The 20,723-nt window shown below is 43.4% G+C and overlaps 1 protein-coding gene across 4 annotated transcripts in view; it reads left to right on the top strand.

Moving 5' to 3' along the window:
• PCYT1B (phosphate cytidylyltransferase 1B, choline) overlaps positions 1 to 19,167 on the top strand; it is a 45,288-nt gene extending 26,121 nt beyond the window's left edge. For 3 of the 4 annotated variants that reach the window (XM_073357702.2, XM_073357682.2, XM_073357691.2), the window contains 3 exons: positions 4,781 to 4,923; positions 9,633 to 9,821; positions 15,591 to 19,167. In XM_073357702.2, coding sequence (XP_073213803.1) covers positions 4,781 to 4,923; positions 9,633 to 9,821; positions 15,591 to 15,803 — 545 coding nt within the window. In that variant the 3' untranslated portion in view covers positions 15,804 to 19,167. The remainder of the gene's footprint in view (positions 1 to 4,780; positions 4,924 to 9,632; positions 9,822 to 15,590) is intronic. The other variant, XM_073357708.2, reaches the window with a different exon arrangement.
• The last annotated feature ends 1,556 nt before the right edge of the window (positions 19,168 to 20,723 follow it).

Genomic DNA, 20,723 nt, shown 5'->3' with positions numbered 1-20,723 from the left:
TTTAACCGAAGCTGGTAAGAATAAGCTTAGGGGGTCTTTCATGCAGGTCCCCATATCTGTACCCTAGAGTTCAGAGTGGGGAAGGAAACTTGACAGGCCCTGTGACAAAAATTTAAACCATTGTGATGTCAAAAGCCTCTTTATCTTGAGCAGCTATCATAACACAATGAACACTGCAGAAGAGGGAAGCAATTAAACCTTCCTCCCACAGCTCTCTGGAGCAGACTGCTTCAGGCACATGAGACTTCTCCCTCTTCCCAGCCTACATCAATGTGTGCACTCGAGAATTTCCTAGGGCCTCAGAATCTACTATGCGGTAATTTGCAAGTGTTAAGTGAAACGCTCACTGTGTTTGGTAACTATTACCTTGTAGTGAGCTAAAAGCATTAGCCTGTACGATTGAGCTAAAGTGCCAGGCTGTCAAACTGGGCGCTGTAACAGACTCACAACCTCTGAGGATTGGGAACAGAGGAGAACACACAATATGCAGTGCCCAATAGGTTAATTATGTGTTGATTCCTTGAGGAATTCACATTGTCAAAAATGAACAGATTAAGAGCATATTAGTCAAACATTACAGTATCATTACTAATCAGTCTTTGGCAAGCGCTGACAGTGAGGGCTAATCTAGCAATTCTCAGGCTGCTGCATGGAGCCAACACTTACTTCTCCATTACTGTAAAACAAAGGTGTGACACAGTTCTGACAAGTAATTGTAACTTTATTTCTTCACTTAAGTCACATAACCTAGGTCAGGTTTCAAAGGCCAGTCCCCATCACAAAGGGTTACTGGTACAATTGCATACTGCACTCTTCCCCTATGACCTTAGTTAGCTTTCTCAGGTACATTTGGTTAAAAAGGGAGCAGAAAAAGCCTTTACAATTTTTTTAATGGCCATTATTTGTAACTGGAATCAGTGCTGTGTCCATAGGTTTCCCAGTAACGCCACCTCTCCTGTTCCTACGGTCAGCCCAGCTTGCAGATTTAATTTTACATTAAAATCTCACGTTGGCTCTGGCTGAGGGGTTTCACTAGATAATTGAAGTAAGCAGATGTGTGTTTGGGATCTCTGAAGGGATGGAGGGAGATGGAATCTGTTCCCCAAGACTATGGAGCATCATGGCTGAGTGAAGAGAGCACTGAACTGGGGTCTATTCCAAGAGCTACTACTGGCCTGGTGTGTGGCAAGTCATTTCATTGCGCTGTGCCTCAGTTCCCACATGTGATGCCTACCTCCTTTGTAAAATGCTTTGAAATCTCCGTAGGTGATATCCTTGGCCACCATATGAAAACATTATTACTGCAGTCAGTCCTCCTGGCCTGTGGGATTTGGTCAATGAACCTGCATAGTTGTGAACCTAGTCACTTCTCACTTTCCTTAGCCCCACAACCCCTTTCACATTGCCATGTAGAGAGTTGTTGGGGAGCAGTGCTGTGTATGGGGATTGTATAGCCCTTTACAAAAGTTCTCCATGGTCTGCACCCCTTCCCCTTCCATGTTTTCTGCAGCAAATTGGGTCTTCAACACCATGGAAAGGAGGCTAGGTTTGGTGCTGAAGAACAATAGCATTAGAACAGGTGAGGGGAATGGAAGAAAAGGAGACAACCAGATTTAATAGATGAGGAGAACCTTAATAAAAACGGACTGTATAGCTTTAAAGGAACTATGCAGTGGGCTCAGAAAATCCTTAATTTTTTTAATTGATGATTGATAGAAATGCAATAGATCAGAAAGTTGTATTGAACCATGCTTAATTTTATTTCTCAGTTTTGCAAGGTTATCTGTCCTACATATGCCCCAGACAATCAGTAATGTGACTTGTTTAGCTAGTAACATTGAAGACCATTCAGTAAATGACTAACCAGCATCAATTTCCCATTTTAAGAAAAGTATGGGCTGATTCTCCTTTCCCGTCCACGCTTATCCTCACTGTGGATCTCTGTTGGATGTTTTGCACTTGATTCTTGCACCAAACTACCTTGGACAGCAGTAGAAGGTTCACACACAAAATGAATATGGGACAGGTAACAGAGATTAACAGCAGGTAAAACTGGTCAGAAGGGTGATTCTTGATCTCCTATTGTAAAGATAGCTTTGTTTAAGACTATAAAAAAATTTCAACTTCGTAGCAACCTGCATGAAACTTGGAAGGAGGAACACAGGTTACAGGAGGGAGGGTTTGGAGGAGGTGCCAAGAAGTCAGTCTGTGTGCACGTGGCTAGAATGCTAGCTGCAGATGCAGCATGCCTGCAAATAGTTCCCTTAATAAAGAGTCTTTTTCATTCTAGAAACATAAGCATTGCTCTCCTACCAATATTACATGCCAGGGTCTGTTTGTGAAACCTGACTAAAAATGTGGTTTAAGCTAAATCAATTGCAAGCCAGTATTTTTTCAGGCATGCTCTTAGCTCTAACCTGTGCTTAGATATGTTTTACTGCTTCCCATAATAGCTTCCTTAGCAACTGCTGCAATTCTGAAAAGCATGCTAGGGAGAATATTGTGACAATGATTAAAACTGTTTAGCAGAATATTAATCAGAATATAGAGGGGGGAAATGATGTGCTCATCATTAAATCATGAGAGGTTGTTGCCTCTTGATTCCCTCCCTGAACCCTGTGAAATTGGGCTAACAATGCTTACTTATCTCTGTGACGAAGTGGGAATGTTCTTAATGTTTTCTCTGAATACCGTGTGGGTGCCTCAGTTTCCCCTATGCAGTTCTTAAGCATCTAGGTGGTGGGATAAGGGTGTGTGATTGTTGCAGAGCCCTAGAGGGCCAGTGTGATGGTGTATGCACAGAGAATGGCTGACACCCTGTCTTCTGGCAACTGATGGCCTGGGCCCCTCCTCTGCAATAGTGCCAACTGAAGGTGTTGGAGAACAAAGAGATCAGGTGGCCTCCTGGCCCGGGAAAGAGATAAAGGTGAGAGGAGGGATGGGAGAGTTTCAGTTTTGAGCTGGCTGGGGAGATGGAGGGGGGCCCAGTTGGGGCTCTGGCCTCCCTGCCCCTCAAGACGGACTGACTGAGGCGTCCTGGTTCCTGTACCTACAAGCTCTGTTTTGGACTGTGTTCCTGTCATCTAATAAACCTTCTGTTTTACTGGCTGGCTGAGAGTCAAGTCTGACTGCGGAATTAGGGTGCAGGATCCTCTGGTTTCCCCAGGAGCCCCGCCTGTGTGGACTCGCTGTGGGAAGTGCACGGTCTGGAAGGGGATGCTGAATGCTCTGAGGTCAGACTCAGGAAGGTCGAAGCTGTGTAAGCTTCTTGCTCTGGAGACAGTCTGCTCACAGAGAGGAAGCTCCCCCAGAGTCCTGACTGGCTTCGTATGGAGTAGTTCCAGAGCATTGCCCAGTGTCTCCGTGACAACCTCACAGGGGCATTGTGAGGATTAATTACTTAATATTTGTACAATCCTTTAAGTCGTTAAGTAGTAAGTACTATTATTTCACAAGACTATTTCCAGTCCAGCCTCACAACTCCGTATCACCTGCACTTTCCTATATAAACTGTTAAAACAAATGGTTGGATCTGGAGCTTTATTTGGCTTGTTTGGACACGGTTACTCTATTGGCCCTCAAAGTGCGTGTCCTTTGCATTTCTATCTGGCCTACATAAGTCTGGGCCAGACAATGCCCTGAGGTTCTCCTCCCTTTATTATTTAATATTTTACATATCCTTCCATCTCTATGACACTCTGAGTTGAAGGTGGGAGAACAGTGTTTTCTCAGTATAATGCCTCTCTGGGCTGTGAATCATTCACCAACAGTGCCTTTAAACTGCTCTCCCTTCCAAGTGGAAGTGTGAAACCTGAGCTCCGCTGGCCCAAGGCTCATGTAGTGGGTGGCCTAACCTCCGTCTCCATTATCTACTTAGGTCATTACTAGGGCTGTCGATTAATTGCCGTTAACTCACACTGAACTATCAAAGCCATTACTCTTTTTCCAGGTTGACCAGTAGAATTATTTTATTCAAACTAGTTTGCCTATCCCTAGATGAGAGCTTGGAATGCTTAACACAGTCATCTCTACTTCATAAGCCAGACACTGGCTCTACGAGTTGAGTTTTCATCTTTGCATGGTGTGCATTGTTTCACTCAATGCTGTACAGAAGATGTATTCACATTTACTGCTAATATTGCTTCTGCCTCTGGCTTTATTTAACAGTACGCATGGGCTAGTCTTAATGGCAAACAGTTAAAAACTAGTCAAATATTTAGAGGAAATAAGATAGTAATAATAATAAGTAGCGCTCTTCACCACCCCGGTTGTACTTCCTCTTCCTGTGAAAGAGTACAAGCAAACAACACTTCCTTTGTACTACCCCTTCAGCGCAATAGAGAATCTCTGCTATATGAGAGAATCAAAGAGCTCAAGGGAATGAGAATAGCAATAGAGAATAACAATTTGCCCATCTTCAATCTAAAGATCTTATAATGCCACAGACAGCCAACTAAACCTCACAATAACACTGGATGCTGGCAAATATTATACACGTTTTACAGGCTGAAAAAATGAAGCACAAAGCAACTAAATGACTTCTCCAAGGTCATACAGGAAACCAGTGGCAGACCCAGGATTAGAACACATGAGTGAAATCCCGGGCCCATTGAAGTTAATGGCAAAACTCCCATTAGCTTCAGAATTTCACTGCATATCTCTCAGCTCCCAGTTACCCACCTTATCCACAGGAGCATTCATGCTAAAACATGCATCCCTGCCTAACTGCTGTGATGTCTTGTCATGTCATTCATCTCTCTTTGCTTTCCACTTTCACCAGGAATGTTTGTACCAACACAGAGAACTGAAGGTATCTCAACATCAGACATCATTACTAGAATTGTACGAGATTATGATGTCTATGCCCGACGCAACCTCCAAAGAGGATATACCGCCAAAGAGCTGAATGTTAGTTTTATAAATGTAAGTAAGCACATCTTCTCTTCTCCCTCTTCTGATAGGGTTTCCATTAGAAGCCCAACCTTGGAGTAGGGTTTAAGATGCACAAGAGGAAAATTAGTGTCTTTGACATGGGAGATGAAACAGAGGAGGAGTTAGTTAAAACTAACTGGGAAAAATGAACATTGGTGGGCTTGAGATTTATTTTTAAGAAGTCCTGGCAAGTATCAGTTTCAAATATACCACTTGGCATAGTTCTTGGAAACTGTAGCTCTTTAAGTAAAGCCAATACTCCCAATTTCCCATTATGTTTCTGAACTACTGCATACTTCTCATGGAGCTGCTGATAATTTAATAACACTGCTGCTAAAAAAAGCTTCCAATCATGTAAGGAAGACAGTCACAGTCTCTCCAAAAAGCAGCCTGCAGTTTGACTTTGTTTCCTTATTGTTGCTGTGATGTGGCCAAATGCCAGAGATCAGAAGGAAAAGGCGTGGAAAGCACAAGTGTCTGCAATCAATTTTCTTCCTCTACAAAGCAATTACATTGAAGAAAAGAAAAAAAAGATGTTAAAGTAAGCTTAAAGGGTCCAGTGTAAGCCCAGGGGGTGAAAAAGGAAATCTGTGGTGAGCCACTGTTTTGACAAATTTTGCAGAAGTCAGAGAGCAGTGTGTCAAGTCATATAACATGTGACACAAAACCTAAGCAGAACGGAATGAATTAGAGAGCTAATATGAAAGCTCAGAGGTTGCTGAGGATTGCTCTGGAGGATGCAGTATTTCAAATTAAGCAGCGTCTAATGACAGAACTCTCTGTACTGTCCAGGAGAAGGGTAAAGATGTGAAGGAAACATAAGTTTTCCTTCCGCCATTTTCTCTTTCAAGTCTTAGCAGCATAGCCCCGGGAAAGTGACAATGCTGAAAAGCTCCTCTGCACTGTGCCATATTACAAAAGGACATTGTGAATGACTACAGCTAGTTAATGAGAAAAAATTTGAAAGGAAGGACAGTGCATCACAAAATGTACTTCTCCTGTTTATTTGCCATGTACAGGATAGTTGTATTTATTTCATTAGCCCTCACTTTAGCACTTTGCTAAAGAGAAACACTTAAGCAGATGTCTAGCCAATTTTGAAAAAAATGAGTAAAAAGTATTGTCAAGTCTTACACCTTGCCAATTTTTGTGGGATTGCAACTATATTTTCCTACTTTTTCTTTAATAATCTATCCCCCCCTTTTGCTGTGTCAAAGAGCCATATGAGCAACAGGGGAAACTGTAAATAAAATGCTATCAGGTCACAAAGTAGGCAATGGGGGGGAAAGATTTTTCTCCCTCCAAATGTTCATTTACAGTAATCTGAAGTGTTACTTGTTCCAAGAGCAAACAAACTTATTTCAGACAGATATGTAATTTTGAAGAGTGCCCCCTTAAATATTTTCTAAGCAATGAGGACAGACTGTGTGTGTGGGATTAGACCCTGGGACTTGCAATGGGAGTTAGGCACCTATCTTGATTAGGCACTTTGGTAAGTCCCATTCAGTGGTTAATTTGTATCAGGGCTTGCCAGGGCTGAGCCCCGGCATCTCTCGGCTTGGTGGTTCATAGCCCCAGCACCTCTGGGCTTGCCACGTCAGTAAAAAATAAAAAAAACTGCTTGAGCCCTGGCACCTCTTTCATTACAAATTAAGCACTGGTCCCACCAAAGGCCTGTCTGTCTCTTTAGGCACCTAAGAACCTTTTTAAATCTGGCCCTTTCTCAAGCCAAGGAATGACAGGCTGAGTGGTACAATTCTCCCGTACTTGAGATAGAATAAATCAGACAGTCTATAGATTTTTTTGTAATATGCACCTCTCAGCTGGAGTTGGAAACACAGACATAGGCATTTTCTTGGTCTTTGTTTCATATTTCATTTCATTTCGGAGCACTGGATCTTATATTTCCCACCTGGAAATGGCACATCATGAAGGGGTTCACTAATTTAATTCAGGCGGTGACTCAAGATTTATCGGTCATTCCAATTTAGGAGGATCCTTGGGATCCTTAGATTTTCCCTCTGAACCTTCATTCTCAGTCCAGGTCTACTGTACTGCTAGTTTCTATGTTCATGTTTGAGGTGGGAGTAGGGGCATCTTATGTATCCTTCTTTTAGACCTAGAGGCTTCCCCATATTTTCCCTGCTGTAACTATCCACGCAGGAGGATCAATACTGCAGCCATCATTCAGACAGAGGAACACTGGGTGTGAATTTGCTTTGGAGCTCATCAAATCTGTTTCTTAACTGGTCAGAGGGTATTACTGTTGCATAGCACATGCGGCATTTCTTCACCCCACTTCTAGAGACTCAGGCTATGGCTACACTAGCGCTTTTGTCAGTCAGGGGTGTGAAAAAACACACCCCCTTACCAACATAAGTTACAGCGACAGGAGCACCGGTGTGGTCAGCGCTGTGTCAGTGGGCGACGCTCTCCTGCCAATATAGCTACTGCTGCTCATTGGGGGTGCTTTAATTATGCCTACAGGAGAGCTCTCTCAGGCTTGCAAAGAGCAGCTACATGGATGACCTTAGCCTGTCGCTGCAAGGTCTGTAGCATAATGGTGTCAACCTAGCCTAATGCGTTCTGAAGTCCCTGCTGGCCTAGGGTTACACTAGTTTAACAAAAGGAGGACTTGTAGCACCTTAGAGACTAACCAATTTATTTGAGCATAAGCTTTCGTGAGCTACAGCCCACTTCATCAGATGCATCCGATGAAGTGAGCTGTAGCTCACGAAAGCTTATGCTCAGATAAATTGGTTAGTCTCTAAGGTGCCACAAGTCCTCCTTTTCTTTTTGCGAATACAGACTAACACGGCTGTTACTCTGAAACTAGTTTAACAGGAGACGCTCTGCTCTTCTCCAAGGGCTTCTAGTGTTTCAAAACAAATAAAAGGGACCAGTAGACAATCAAAATGCTGGCGTTCCTAAATTAAGGCTTGGTTGCTTATGTAACTGTGGGGTTTGGGGTGGTGGGGTTATCCTGATTTAGCCACTTTGGCTAGTCCTACTAAGCTGAAAAACAAATGCTCCTGTGTCCTTTTGAATTTCTGTGTCAGCAACAGCTTGGAGGTGCTAATATTTTGAGTTTAAGATAAAATGCAATTGCTAGTTCCATTAAATGTTTAGCATAAAAATGACTTAGTAAAAGTATGGGCCTGTGTTAGAACTTGTAAACTTTGAAGCACACGTCAACTCTGAAAGTAGCTCTAAAATGGCATTGTAGAGCTCCTTTTTCACTGTCCCATGGTGCTAATTTTTAAAAGTTCAAGTGCACAGGTGTGTGTGTGGGTGGGTGTGTGGGGTGTGTGCACATGCGTCTAATTTGTGTACTTACCATAACTGCCTGCTCAAATTGGATATTTAAGCATGCAGATAACTAACGAGCTGCACCAGAAGCACAAAACTAATTTGCATCTGCAATGTGGGAATTGTGCATGTAAATCAGGTGTGTGAATGCTCACATATTTTGGTGTATGCATTTGCATGGCCACATTTGAAAAATCAAGACCTCAATGACTCCCTATCATATCTGATTAATTAACAGGTTTACAAAAAGTTTTCTGAATGCCAACCCTGAAAACTCAAACTGGAAGCTGGAAGTCAAGCTGCGTATTTTCTGGCTTGTTCTTCCTCACAACTAATAAAGATTCTGCAACTGGACTTCAACAATTCTACTGATGATGCTTGAGCTGGAATAAAATCCATCTCACACTCACCTAACTGCAATACTAACAAGACCCGCAAGGAAAATATGACTGGCTATACATAGGAAGTAGATTCTCTTGAGTCATAAGATGCCAAATTTACACTCCCACTTCTTCAACCAAAGCTGCACTTTTATAGGTTAAGCTGCCACAGTGGAGCTAAAGAACATTTGTCTTAGAGGAAAATTAATTAGTTAATTACTGTGTAATCCAGATTTACTCGAATTCCAGTTAACTGAAGTTCCCAGGCCGCCAAAAGTTGGTTGTGAACTGACTGAAGCTCTGCTCCTACAGAGCTCATAAGATCTCCAGAGACAGAGCTTCAGAGCCTTTAAGCTCTGCATGACTGGCTGTGCTTCTGAGGAGTTTAGAAGCTTTTCAAGACTAAAGCTTTGAGTCTGAGGCACTTAGCAGCGCTGAGAGCCCATTCTTTTTCTCTTCCGATGAGCTGAGCGGATCTCTGAACATTGATTCTTTTCCTCCACTCCTCAACTGTTTGGTCAGCTATCCTTCTGGCCTAGACAAACCTCTCAGGTATAACCAGGGGACCGCTGATTATCCAAAGCCACAATCATGAAGATTCTCTTCTGTTTTGAAGAGATCTCTTCACAGGAGATACCTTGGACTGGGATAGCATCAGGGCTGCAAGCCAGTATTGGGATGCACTGGCAAGAGAGTGTGGGGAAATTTGCATGTTGCCTGCTACAGGCCTGGGTATTAGTTCTTTACTTGCACGAATACTAAATTGACATTATTTTTAAAGAACACTCTATTTTAATGTATCTAGAACTCTGTTTTTCTACTGGGGAACATAACACATGATAAGCACTAAATGATAAATATTTTCAGAACATCCATACATTTACATATTAAAATATTACACAATAGTAGTCAGAAAAAGCCCTGTGTATTTAAGCACAATTAACAAGCTTTCTTCTTTCCCCAAACCCACTTGATAATTTTTTTGTCTGTCCACACATACTTTTCAAACAGGAAAAGAAATATCGCTTTCAGAACCAAGTAGACAAAATGAAAGAAAAGGTGAAAAATGTAGAGGAAAAATCAAAAGAATTTGTTAATAAGGTGGAAGAGAAGAGCCATGACCTCATTCAGAAATGGGAAGAGAAGTCCAGAGAGTTCATTGGCAACTTTTTAGAGCTGTTTGGACCCGACGGAGCTTGGGTAGGTACTTCATTCCAGGAATTCTGTCTGCCTTCGATTTATTCTTAACACAGACCCATAGCAAGTACTTTTGCTGCAGTCTTTGTTTTGAAAGCCGATCTAGCAGGTCAGGGCCAATTCCACTCATTTCATCCCACAACATGTACTAGAACCACAGTGCAAACATCTCCCGCTTCCAAATGTCCTTTTCAGGCCAATTTCTGCATTTGTATTTTTAAAAGGCACTGCCAACATTATGTAGTGACCAAGTATGTTACAGTGTAAGACTGCATTAGGTAGTACTGTGTATTAACAGATACACTGGACATTTATACACAGAGGCCTATTTCCCCCTCCCTCCCGCATCATCAATAAACAGGAGTTATGCACCTATATCAGGGAAAGCTTATACTCCAGAAAATGGCAATAAAGAGACAGGGAAACATTAAAAAATCTGAATTTGGCAATATTTTAAAATAGCATAATAAATATAAAAATGGTCATGTTGTAGTCAGGTGTAAATTTATACTGAGAAATTATTTCAGTCCCTAATAATCAGACTCATAGGGATGCCTGCAGAGAGATACACATCTTAGGCCACGCTTCAAGATGCACTTTTGTAAGTCACTTCTTTTTGTGAACAATTGACCCAGCCACTTTCATCCAGAGATTTCATGGAGCTTCCCAAAGGTGGTCATAGGATTATTTACAGTTCTCGTTTTACAGCTGGGGAGACTGAAGCACAGAGGGGTTAACTGAGTCAAAGAAAATTGCACCTCTGGGCCTACCCTTTCCTTCATTCCCCACGTTTGTTACTCTAATTTAGTGTGTCATGTCTAAAACTGGACTGTAAGCTGTTCAGAACAGAGAGTGTGGCTTATTTGTTAGGTAGAGTGCCTAAAGCCAGGTCTCCACTGCAAACTTTTGCCAACATAGCTCTGTTGGTCAGGGGTGTGAAGAGATGTGAGCTGATCGGTGCAGCTGTGCCAGCAAAAGCCCCTAGTGCAGAAGCAGTTATACCAGCAAGCATGTGCTTTTGCCAATATAGTTCATTTCATGTGGCTGGAATAAGCATTACTGGCAAAACTGCTTTGCTAAGATAAGTGGCATCTGCACTATACTAGGCCATGCTCTGAGTCATTGGCTGAGCTAGGAATAGAGGCCAGGGCCTTGACTCAGTTCCCTGCTCTAAGCACTAGAAAAAATACCATTGAGAAATATTTTATCTTCAACATTAGATATTTTTATAGACTGAAATTCCTTAGTGAAAAACAGTCGGCTAAAACTCCTGCTAAAGAATATTTGTTGGCTCTCTGATTTAGGATGGCAGATGCAGAGTAGGAAACCAGATGTAATTTTATGCAGACACATTTGCAGAGCAAAGTCCCATAAAAGCGTCTGGTAAAGAGTGAAATCAGAGCTGGCACTGTTCTAAGGAAAGCTTTAGTGACAGTGAACTGAGGTGTTTTCAGAAATCATCTTCAGCCTGGCAACTGGAAATTGGTTGGTTTTTTTAATAATGATAACTTGTTATTAGTGTCAAAACTGTTATTAACATTAATTTGCCACATCATTGTTAGTTAGATGTTGCTTTGAATGTTGACATTAAAAGTCCAGGAATAGTTATAGGCATGTTATATTCCTAGATCAGTCATTTGCATTCCATTAATATGCTATTATTATAATTACTATTTGTGAAATAATACACTTTGTGCTGGCATCCCTTTTCTAAAAGATAAACTAAGGGCTGGGCAACCCACTTAAAATCATATATAATTTCTGGAAAAGGTTAAAATGCTGTTTTTCAAAATTGCAAAGGATGGATAGAATTCATTTGAGAATTTGTTCACCAAGATAGTTTTATACACAGTTTATTTCCTTCAGATAGTCCCACAGGTGCTGTGATACAATAATAGTGAATGTGATATAAAACTCTAGGAAAAGAGCCAGACCGAAAGCGGTCTTGCAATCTCACACTTGTGTAGTGCAGTACAACGTAAAGCAGATAATGAGCAAGTTCCCTGCGCAAACCTGCTGGTGGTGTGAGTATAACAGCCTCTGCTGCTCTGGGCTGAACTATTTGAAGAAAGATGTTCAAAAAGGTCCATGTTTTTAAAAAATAAAAATGGTTACAAAAGTCCCTCAGAAATAGAGCAACATTATAGGAAACTAGTTTAAAGAGCAACCTGCTCAGTTCCCCAACCGGGACATCTCAGCTTGTGGAGAGCAATCCTGATCATTGTTGGAAATATGTTTGACTGGCCAGAGCCTGAAGTCAGTCATATGTGGGCTTCAGGGTCCAGATTGAAAGTATATTGTGCACTAAATGCGGGATCCTGGATTTTGATTAGACTGACCGTAAACTGTGGCAGTATGACCCCACTGAAATGTCTATAGTGTGTTGTAGAATCAGAAGCTCAAATAGCAGCAGCTGCAGACCGTCAGAGGGAGTTTTCCAATGCTTAGGTTCTTTACCTGGTCACTTTTATTTTGTACAGAAAATGAGACTTCCATACACAGGAAATGCAACTTTTGCACAGCCCCATAGAACTTCCTAAACCCAACAAAGACTCTTGCACCAATACTTTACAGAGCCAGACCACATCACTTTCCTCTCTTAACCCTCCACACTAAAACCCCTCATTGGGACTGCTACTGCAACTGATTGTGATGCTGCTACAGGCTTGGGATCTTTGCCAGCATTGATTACATTCTGACAGCGCTGGACTAGTCACACTATTAACCCTTTCCTTCCCGAACCGGTCCTCTACTTAGCAGGCTGGAAGCTACTGCAGAGAGCAAGAACTTTCTGCTAGCCCAGGAGATTTACAAAGCATTGAATAGTTCAAACCTAGAGAGCAGGACAGGAGTAGAGACACATGGCCATGGGTGTGGGAGGGATACCAACCTGAATATTGTGCTGAAGTTGAATTTACTGGGGTTGTATCCTCTTCTACCATTTGGTTTTGCAGCTGAAGGCAGAGTGTGACATTAAGTTGATAAAGGCTAGTTAATTTTTAGAGTTCTATTCAAATAGAAGATAAAATATAAGGTTGGTGTGGGGGCTCTGGAGTTAATTGAGATTTGTTATTCTAGTTTGGTACTTCACTCCCTGGGCCAGTAGCAACCAGGAGCGTGGTGGAAGAAACTAGCTTAGTCCCCAGAAGTCAGAAGGGCCTTCCATTCATTTCAGCAATGCCTCTCGCTGCTGTTGTAGTAGATCTGACAAGCTCCAAAGGGAGCCATCCAACCTTCTTGGCCAGAAGGAAGGTCACCACAGCACAAGATCTTGATGACTTGGGGGAAAAAATCAAATTGAGAAAAATCATGGAATTCTTGGGTCCTCCAAGAGGAAAAGAAAAGCAGAAAATACTCAGCAAGCTGTATGATCAGAACATTGCTAGCTACTAGCTACTTATGGTTTTTGAAATCATACTAATTGTTAGAGTATGTGAGCACCTCATACACATTCATAGATTTATCCTTCTCATAGCCCTATGACTGGTCTAATAGAAAAGTATTGCTATCCCTGATAGAGAATAGAGCTATAGCATGACTGAGCAATTTACATAACCACACAAGATGTCTGGGCACAGCTGAAATAGATGATCTCCTGTATTCCTGTACTTCAGCCATGAGGCCATGCATGGCACTAGAAACATGTGATGTGCCATATTAGAGCAGGTCATTCATTCATCTAACCCTTATTCTGCCTCCAGCACTGGCAAGTACCACATATTTCAAAGGAAAGTTAAAAACCAAATCATAACACACCTTGCCAGTTATTCCTCTTTAGAGCAATGGAAAATGAAATCCAACCCAAGGTTTTTGTTACGATTTCTGGCCTGTATTTGTATGGGTTATGTGTGTTGTGGTTAGATGTGTAGATCCAGCTGGTATTCGGCAGGCACAGAATTGGAACTGTAGCACTGAGCAGGAGGGGGACACATCTCCATCTTCCGTGCAGCAGTGGAAGCTAGCCATGAGAGGGTGGGGCAGGATTCATCTGGAGATTATTGTCCAGCTCTGACCAGGAGAAGTTCTGGCAGCAAAAAGGGCTCAGAGTTTGGACAGAGAGAAAACCAGCTTCATGAGACAAAAGGTGACCCAAAAGCTTAACACTGCCAGATGAAGTTGCGGCTAGTTGGCAGAGAGCAAGTCACGCAGTTTTGTTGGACAAGAGCTGGCTGACAAGGCCTTGACTTGCTGTGCAGAACTGTTAGCTAGAAAGTGCTCTTCTTATTTTGCGTGGAAATACTCTGGAGGAGGAAGTCTTGGGGCAAAAACTTAAGGTGTGCTTTTAAATCATGTTAGTTAAACTGGTGTCAAAGGCTGTGTGGACACACTTATTTTGGCTTAAACTAGGCTTATTTAGGTTCGTTAGCCAAAAATAAGAGTTTGCAGTAGTTTAGCAGGTTCGTGGTGCAACTTTTGCATGTAGATAAGGCCTTATTCTTTTCATTAGAACTCGGGCTGCAAGCAGCCACTTGCTCTGTGCAGACTAAAAATATAGGGCATTTGCGAGTAAACACATTTTAACTAACCATCTTTCTAAACAATGGTGTAAACAGGGTTTAACACCTTTCAAACCGTGTTAGTGGGTTGTGGTCCAATCCTCGAAGGAAGCCCAGAAGGGGCCAAGGTTGTTAACATTGTTGTCAAAAGTGTCAACCCTGCCTCTGCTGCTGTTTAGAAACATGTTAGTTACAATGTGTTAGCTCACACACGGTCACACCTGAGCTACACTTTGCCCTGAACAAGAGCACAGTCCAGCTGCAAGCTGTTGAAAGAATTACCAATACAATTCAGTGACTCAGGCAGTAGTAAGAGCTCCAAAAGAAGTATCCCAGACAGCACCTTCCCCACTCCACCTTGAAGGTTAAGCTCTATGTCTCCTTTGTCACAAACTTAACAGTACATTGCTGCTCTCAAAAGTGACTACACCAAAATGTGGCATCTTGTTTTGCTCAAAAGATCTATTCCATGGGTGAAGTCAATGGAGAACTTCCTACTGACTTGAATAAGGTCAGGATTTCACCCCATACTTGTATCCAGAGTCATCTCCGCTGGCTACAACAACAAAGTGAAGGCCGGTTTGTACACACATCACATAAGCGTAGTCCCATTGACTTCAGATGTGAATAACCAGGGCCGTCTCTAGGGAAGTGCGGGGCCTGGGTGGAAGTGACTAATCCGTCACTTCTGGGAACGACTGCACCGGCTAATTGCACTGGCCCACATGGCCCCCCAAAGCGTGGGGCCCGGAGTGGTTGCCCCGATTCGCCCTACCTAAGGGACAACTCTGTGAATAACCACCAGGTTGCCCAATCTGACTTTACATTTCTCTGACTGACTCCTGTTGGTACAGTGGAGCCAGCCCAGCTAAGCGAGAGTGAAACGAAGTCTGTTCTGGCTCACCCAGGAATCGAACAACTAACTAAATTCTGCCCTCAGCGTCTCTGCAGAGATCTGCAGGATGTGTAGTGTAGCTGGAAAGCTCCCAGCAGCACTTTTGCATCCACACCAGTTTGCTGGGTACCCAAACCATTTGGCTTGTAAAGTGTGAGCATTTGCCTGGAATGAGTGAGAGGCAACACCACAGGGGACTCCAGGGTGCCATTTTGACTGGCCATATTTCAGAGCAGAAATGCATGTTAAGCCTCTTCCTTTCCTCAAGGTCAAAGAACCTCTCCCCTTATGTAGGTAACTATCCCCAACTGGCCTCCCAGCACCCAACCCCCCAGTTGTTGTGCCTGACTCACACAGTCTCTTTTTCAAACTGCTTTTCAGAAACAGATGTTTCAGGAGCGAAGTGGCCGAATGCTCCAGGCTTTGTCGCCGAGGCAGAGCCCAACCAGCAGTCCAACGCGCGGCCGCTCTCCATCCCGCTCTCCGTCGCCGCCCTCCCCCTGGGTGTTCAATAAAGCTTCACCCCCTTCCTCTCCGAAAGCGGCCTCAGCCTCCATCAGCAGCATGAGCGAAGGAGATGAGGATGAGAAGTAAAGAAAAATAAACAATTAAAAAAAAATAAAGATACCACCACTCATATAACCTGCAGGTGGCTGGGAGGAGAGGAGCTACATACAGCTGTTTCTAACAGAGGCGAGTGCACTGTAGGAAAAGGCATTGCAAGGAGAGTGGTGCATTGCAAGGGACGAGATCTCAGGAACAGCTCATCTCTGCCCCATGGGGGCTCAGACACACCCGGACAACCAACACACACATGACCTTGGAGTAAGTACCTGTCACTAGTCACCACTTGCTGCAGCTGCTAGGGCCAGACAAGAACCTCGGGGAAATTGCACTCAGGGGAATATTCAGCCCCTGAGCTAGGCTGAGTCAGCATGGGCACAGCAGCAGCACTGCGTGAAGAGATAATTGAGCCACTTCTGGACTCTGCATGTACCTTGGGTGACCCGACAATATTAGGGGCTTGCTCTTCCATAGGCATCTATACCTCCACCTTCGGAAAAAAAATGTGTCCTGATTTTTCACACTTGCTCTCTGGTCACCCTACTAAACTTGAGCCCTGCCAGTGTGATGAGGTCTCTTGTCACAGCAGCAAAAAGCTTCTTTGTTACAGGAAATGTGGTTTTTTTTCTTTCAAAATAAAAAAAGCCACCAAAAAACTAAACCAGGCCAGTGCAACAGGGATCTGGCCAGTCGGCACTGGAGATGCATTGAACAGATTGAGTTTAATGAATGTTTGCTGACCAGGCCTTTGTCAGGGCATGTGCAAAGGTGAATATAGTGTGAATCCAATTTGCTTTAGCAAATCTCACTCCTTGTTCCTAGTGCCTCAGAAGCCACCTGTTGTGTTCTGGTTTTCTTTGTGACATTGCTTTGAAGGTTGCAGTGTAGGACAGTGAATGTTCTAGCTGGGATTTCTTGTCTGGGGGGAAAATATTTTAAAGAATTGGGCTGTTTTAGTGATCACCTTAAGAATACACAGGAACCAAAGCCCCTCAGCCACACTTCTCCTGGGACTACCACGCCTTTGGAGATGTCAGTTATCAACCGACTGTCTATGCAACAGCGTTTCTACCCATCCCATGTATCAATCAGATCAATTTTAAAACTTTTGGCATATCTCTAAACAAGACAAAAGCATATACGGACTGTACTTTTTTACAGCTATGTATACAGTACATGCATGCACACACATGGATATGCATTCCCAGTCTGGGATCCAGTTAGCTTCCTGCTGGCAACTGCCTTTAATACATCCAAACATGGGGAGCCCAGCTGGAAAATAATGAAACTTTATACATAGAATTGGATGCTGGTGTTTTCTCTCCTTCCCTCAGAGCATCCTCATATCCCTAACGGAGCCACAAAAACATCAACTTTAAGAAATTTTCTCCTCCTTTTTACACGATCATGTTGAAATCACCAGCCTCTCAGCTCAGCATGAGATGAGACTTCCCTCATACTCCATCTACGCCAGATCAGCAACCACTGGGAGGGGTGGCTGTTGGATTGTGTGACATACCGCTCTGTGGCTGGCTGAACTACCTCCCATAAGATTCCCGTGTTCCTCCCAGCCTGGAAAATTAGATTAGAAACTGATCAGACAGCACTACAGAGAAATGATCTGCTCCATCCACCTCTACAGCAGGGGTCCCCAAACTGTGCAGCATGCCCCCCTAGGGGGCCCAGGAGGAACATTTGGGGGAGGCAGCCCCCACAGGGGCAGCAAGGGAGCACTACCCAGCTCCACTCCCACCCCGCCCCTAGCTATGGTCCCAGCCTTGGCTCCCTTACTCCTGTCCATGTCCCCCACTCCTGGCCCCAAGGGGGGGCACAAGGTAAAAAGTTTGGGGACCACTGCTCTAGAGGCTGCTGTACTGGACCTACCTATGTTCTTATGCTGGCATGTCAAGTGTTTCTCCATCCAGTCCACTGAGTGGTTTGGGCACCAAACCAGCAAGGCATACTAAACCTGCAATAAATTCCAATTTGCAGCCTGCCCGGCTGCCAGAACAAGGAATGGCATGGACAACAGTAGCCAAAAGCCAACTGCTTCACTTGCTTCCTTCATGCTGCGAGCACATCACAGTGTGAAAGTTACTGTAGATTTTAGTATTCTTCATTTTGTTGGTTTCCTGTACAGACAGGACAACACAGCTCCAGTGGGAAGGAGAGAGAGACAGGGGGATTAAAAAGGGTGAGATCAACCAGCAAAAGAAGAGGACTTTGCTCCAGCTCATGAAGAACAGACTAACAGTAACATTTCAGAGAGGCACCAAGAATAGGAGTTTGTGAAAAACAGGTGTTGGTGTGTAAATGTACAGTGTGTGTTCATGTATATCAAGGTCCTGGCAGCAGTTTACCCTCTGGCTGCATTCCCTTTCCCTGCAGAGTTAGAAATTATTGGTAATGAGCCCCACCCTCAGCAGTTTCCAGGTGGGCCACTGAAGGACTCTAGCACCAGGCCCCCAAGCCAGCCCCGTGTTTTCCCTCTAATAGCCAAGTACTCCGTTATCCACCCAGCAAGGCCTAGCTGATTGTTCATATGCAACCTCAGCCCAGCCCTTATCTGACTCTCTCTCCAGGAGAGACATCCTTGCTGAGTAACTGGTTTCCTGGAGACACCACGAGACCCTTTACAGAGTTGCAACAACAGGCAGCTATCATGGTACCAGGGGCACTCACTGCTTTTTACTAGTGAGAATGACAAGAGGGCCACAGTGTCTGGCTGCCACCTGCCCTGTGAGAGAGGATAGTGTAATTAAAACCTTCCTGTTCACCTTAGGCAACCAGCTACTGTAATTTCATCCCTAGGGTGTGCTTGTTTGTTCTTCTGATTTCTCCACTCTTCAGTTTTTCCCATCACAAACCACCCCTTCACAGTGAGAACAGCCTGCTCTCTACGGTGCTGTTTATACCAAGAAGCCCTGTCCAAATGAGATTGAGGCTGTCAGGGTTGGTGGTTTTTTTGTTGTTCAAACAATGCCCTCTGTTCAGCAAAGTTTTGGAGGAAAATTAAACTGCTTGGCTAGTAATGGGAAACAGGACAGACACTCACCAGAATGACCTCATTTTAAGCTTAACTATTGCTCCCAGAGTCACGTGTGGTTTACCGAGTGACAAAGCCATATACCTGTACCAGACGTGTGGTCTGCGTTTGGGATAAGACTAAGCCCGAACGCCTGTTCTCTTAGTAAGGATACCACCCTCCATGCGTATCTCCACCATGCACAGAGAAGACAGCCAACCTCCTTACCATCTCTGGACATACAGATGATGATTTGCACTTTTTGGTCATCACTGGGTTTCATTTTTTATTTTTAACAAGTGTTGCTTTATTGTGTTCCTATTTATAAGCCCAAGCTCCATGGGGAAAATAAATTAAATACAACAGAGAGTGCAGGTTGCCTTCTTTATTTTACTACGGCTCTGCCGGAACGTTCTTTGGTAACATCAAGCCCATGTTCTAACCCCAGTGGCTCCACTATGGACATCCCCTGTCTCTACAGCCACGATACTAAGTGAGCTGAAAAACAGCACAGCCAGCCATTCTGACTTGTCCAAACCCCTGCTGCTAAACTCATCCACCTCCCAATTGTCTCTCCTATTAGCTCCTTGCCAACCTTCCTCCTACTCTTAGCTTTGCAGTGTATGCCTTGTGTTTCCTTTACTCCAAGCACCTGCCTTCACCACCTTCAGACCCATTTCTTCCAGGAGTTTGTCCTGTGTGGCTGTCTTCAGTATTGCTTCCTCCCTCACCTGCACCGCTGTCCCATGTTTTGTCTCATCCCAGATAGACTGTAAGCTCTTCAAGCAGGGAGCAGCCATCTCTTATATATAGTTATACAATTAATTAAAGAGTAGAAAACAGGATTTTACTCTCTTTCTGCTACAGTATAGCTTCTGTTAGACGGCACCCATAATTGGTAGGCATGTAACCTTTTAATTAATTTCCAATTAAGTTGTTAAAGATAAGGGCGCAATAAAACCCAGCTTAGCTTTCAGGTTCAAACGTCTAGGTCAGTTACAGAAAATGTATTTAGAGAGAACCACTAGGAAACACTTTAGGGATAGCACTGAACTTTATTCAAAAGGAAGATGATTAGTTAGGCAGATAGGCATGCAGTTACCACATACACAAACACTCACACTCAAAGATGAAATGGTGTATTAATGATCAGTCCACTGACAAGAATGAAGTACTGTACACCTTGTAATCCTGGAAACACCCACCCCTACCCATGATGTTAATTGGAACTCCCATGCAATTAGCAAAACTACTTTTTATACTTCATAACTCGGCTAATTAACATTAAACTCCCCTTCATCATAATTATATTGCCACAAACTTATTGGCTCTTTATATTATACATTATTTAAATTAACAGCTGCATCAATGTCCTTCCCATACTATCAATATAGATAGCATTTTAATCAAACTTTTATAATTCTTAAAAACATTGAAAACCTTGCTTCAACTAGCTATAACAAAACCATAATGGTCATGTCTTTGCTAACTCTTACTTTCCCATAACGCACTTTCTCCAACTTGCCTTTAACTTCTCACACTAGCATCTTCAGTTTCCTGTATTCCTCTCCACTGAGGCTCCTAACTTCTACTTATTCTTAACCCAAACCATCCGATAGGCTACAGGTGCACTGAATTTAAAATAATGCAATTCTAAAACATCTGGGCATTTATATTCAAGAATCAGTCCCTACCCTTAGTGTAGACATGGAAAAGTTAGTTTCCACATACAAGACTATTTCCTTCCTTTGTCAAGTTCACCACCACTAGGTTTGGGCCAAGGGTGCTTGCTCTTGGCTGGGTTTTGGAGGATCTTTTGTTGCTGGTTTTGAAATAGATATTTCATCTACTCCCTTTCCTCCCGCCCCCACCTCTTTATTACAGCTTCTCCCTCATTCCCCTCTCGCTACAAGCCCTGATTCAGC

The sequence above is a fragment of the Lepidochelys kempii genome, chromosome 1, assembly GCF_965140285.1.
Source record: "Lepidochelys kempii isolate rLepKem1 chromosome 1, rLepKem1.hap1, whole genome shotgun sequence".
In the NCBI taxonomy this organism is placed as follows: Eukaryota; Metazoa; Chordata; order Testudines; family Cheloniidae; genus Lepidochelys; species Lepidochelys kempii.
The sequence above is the reverse complement of the archived record's forward strand: the minus strand, read 5'-3'. Positions and strand labels throughout refer to the sequence as shown.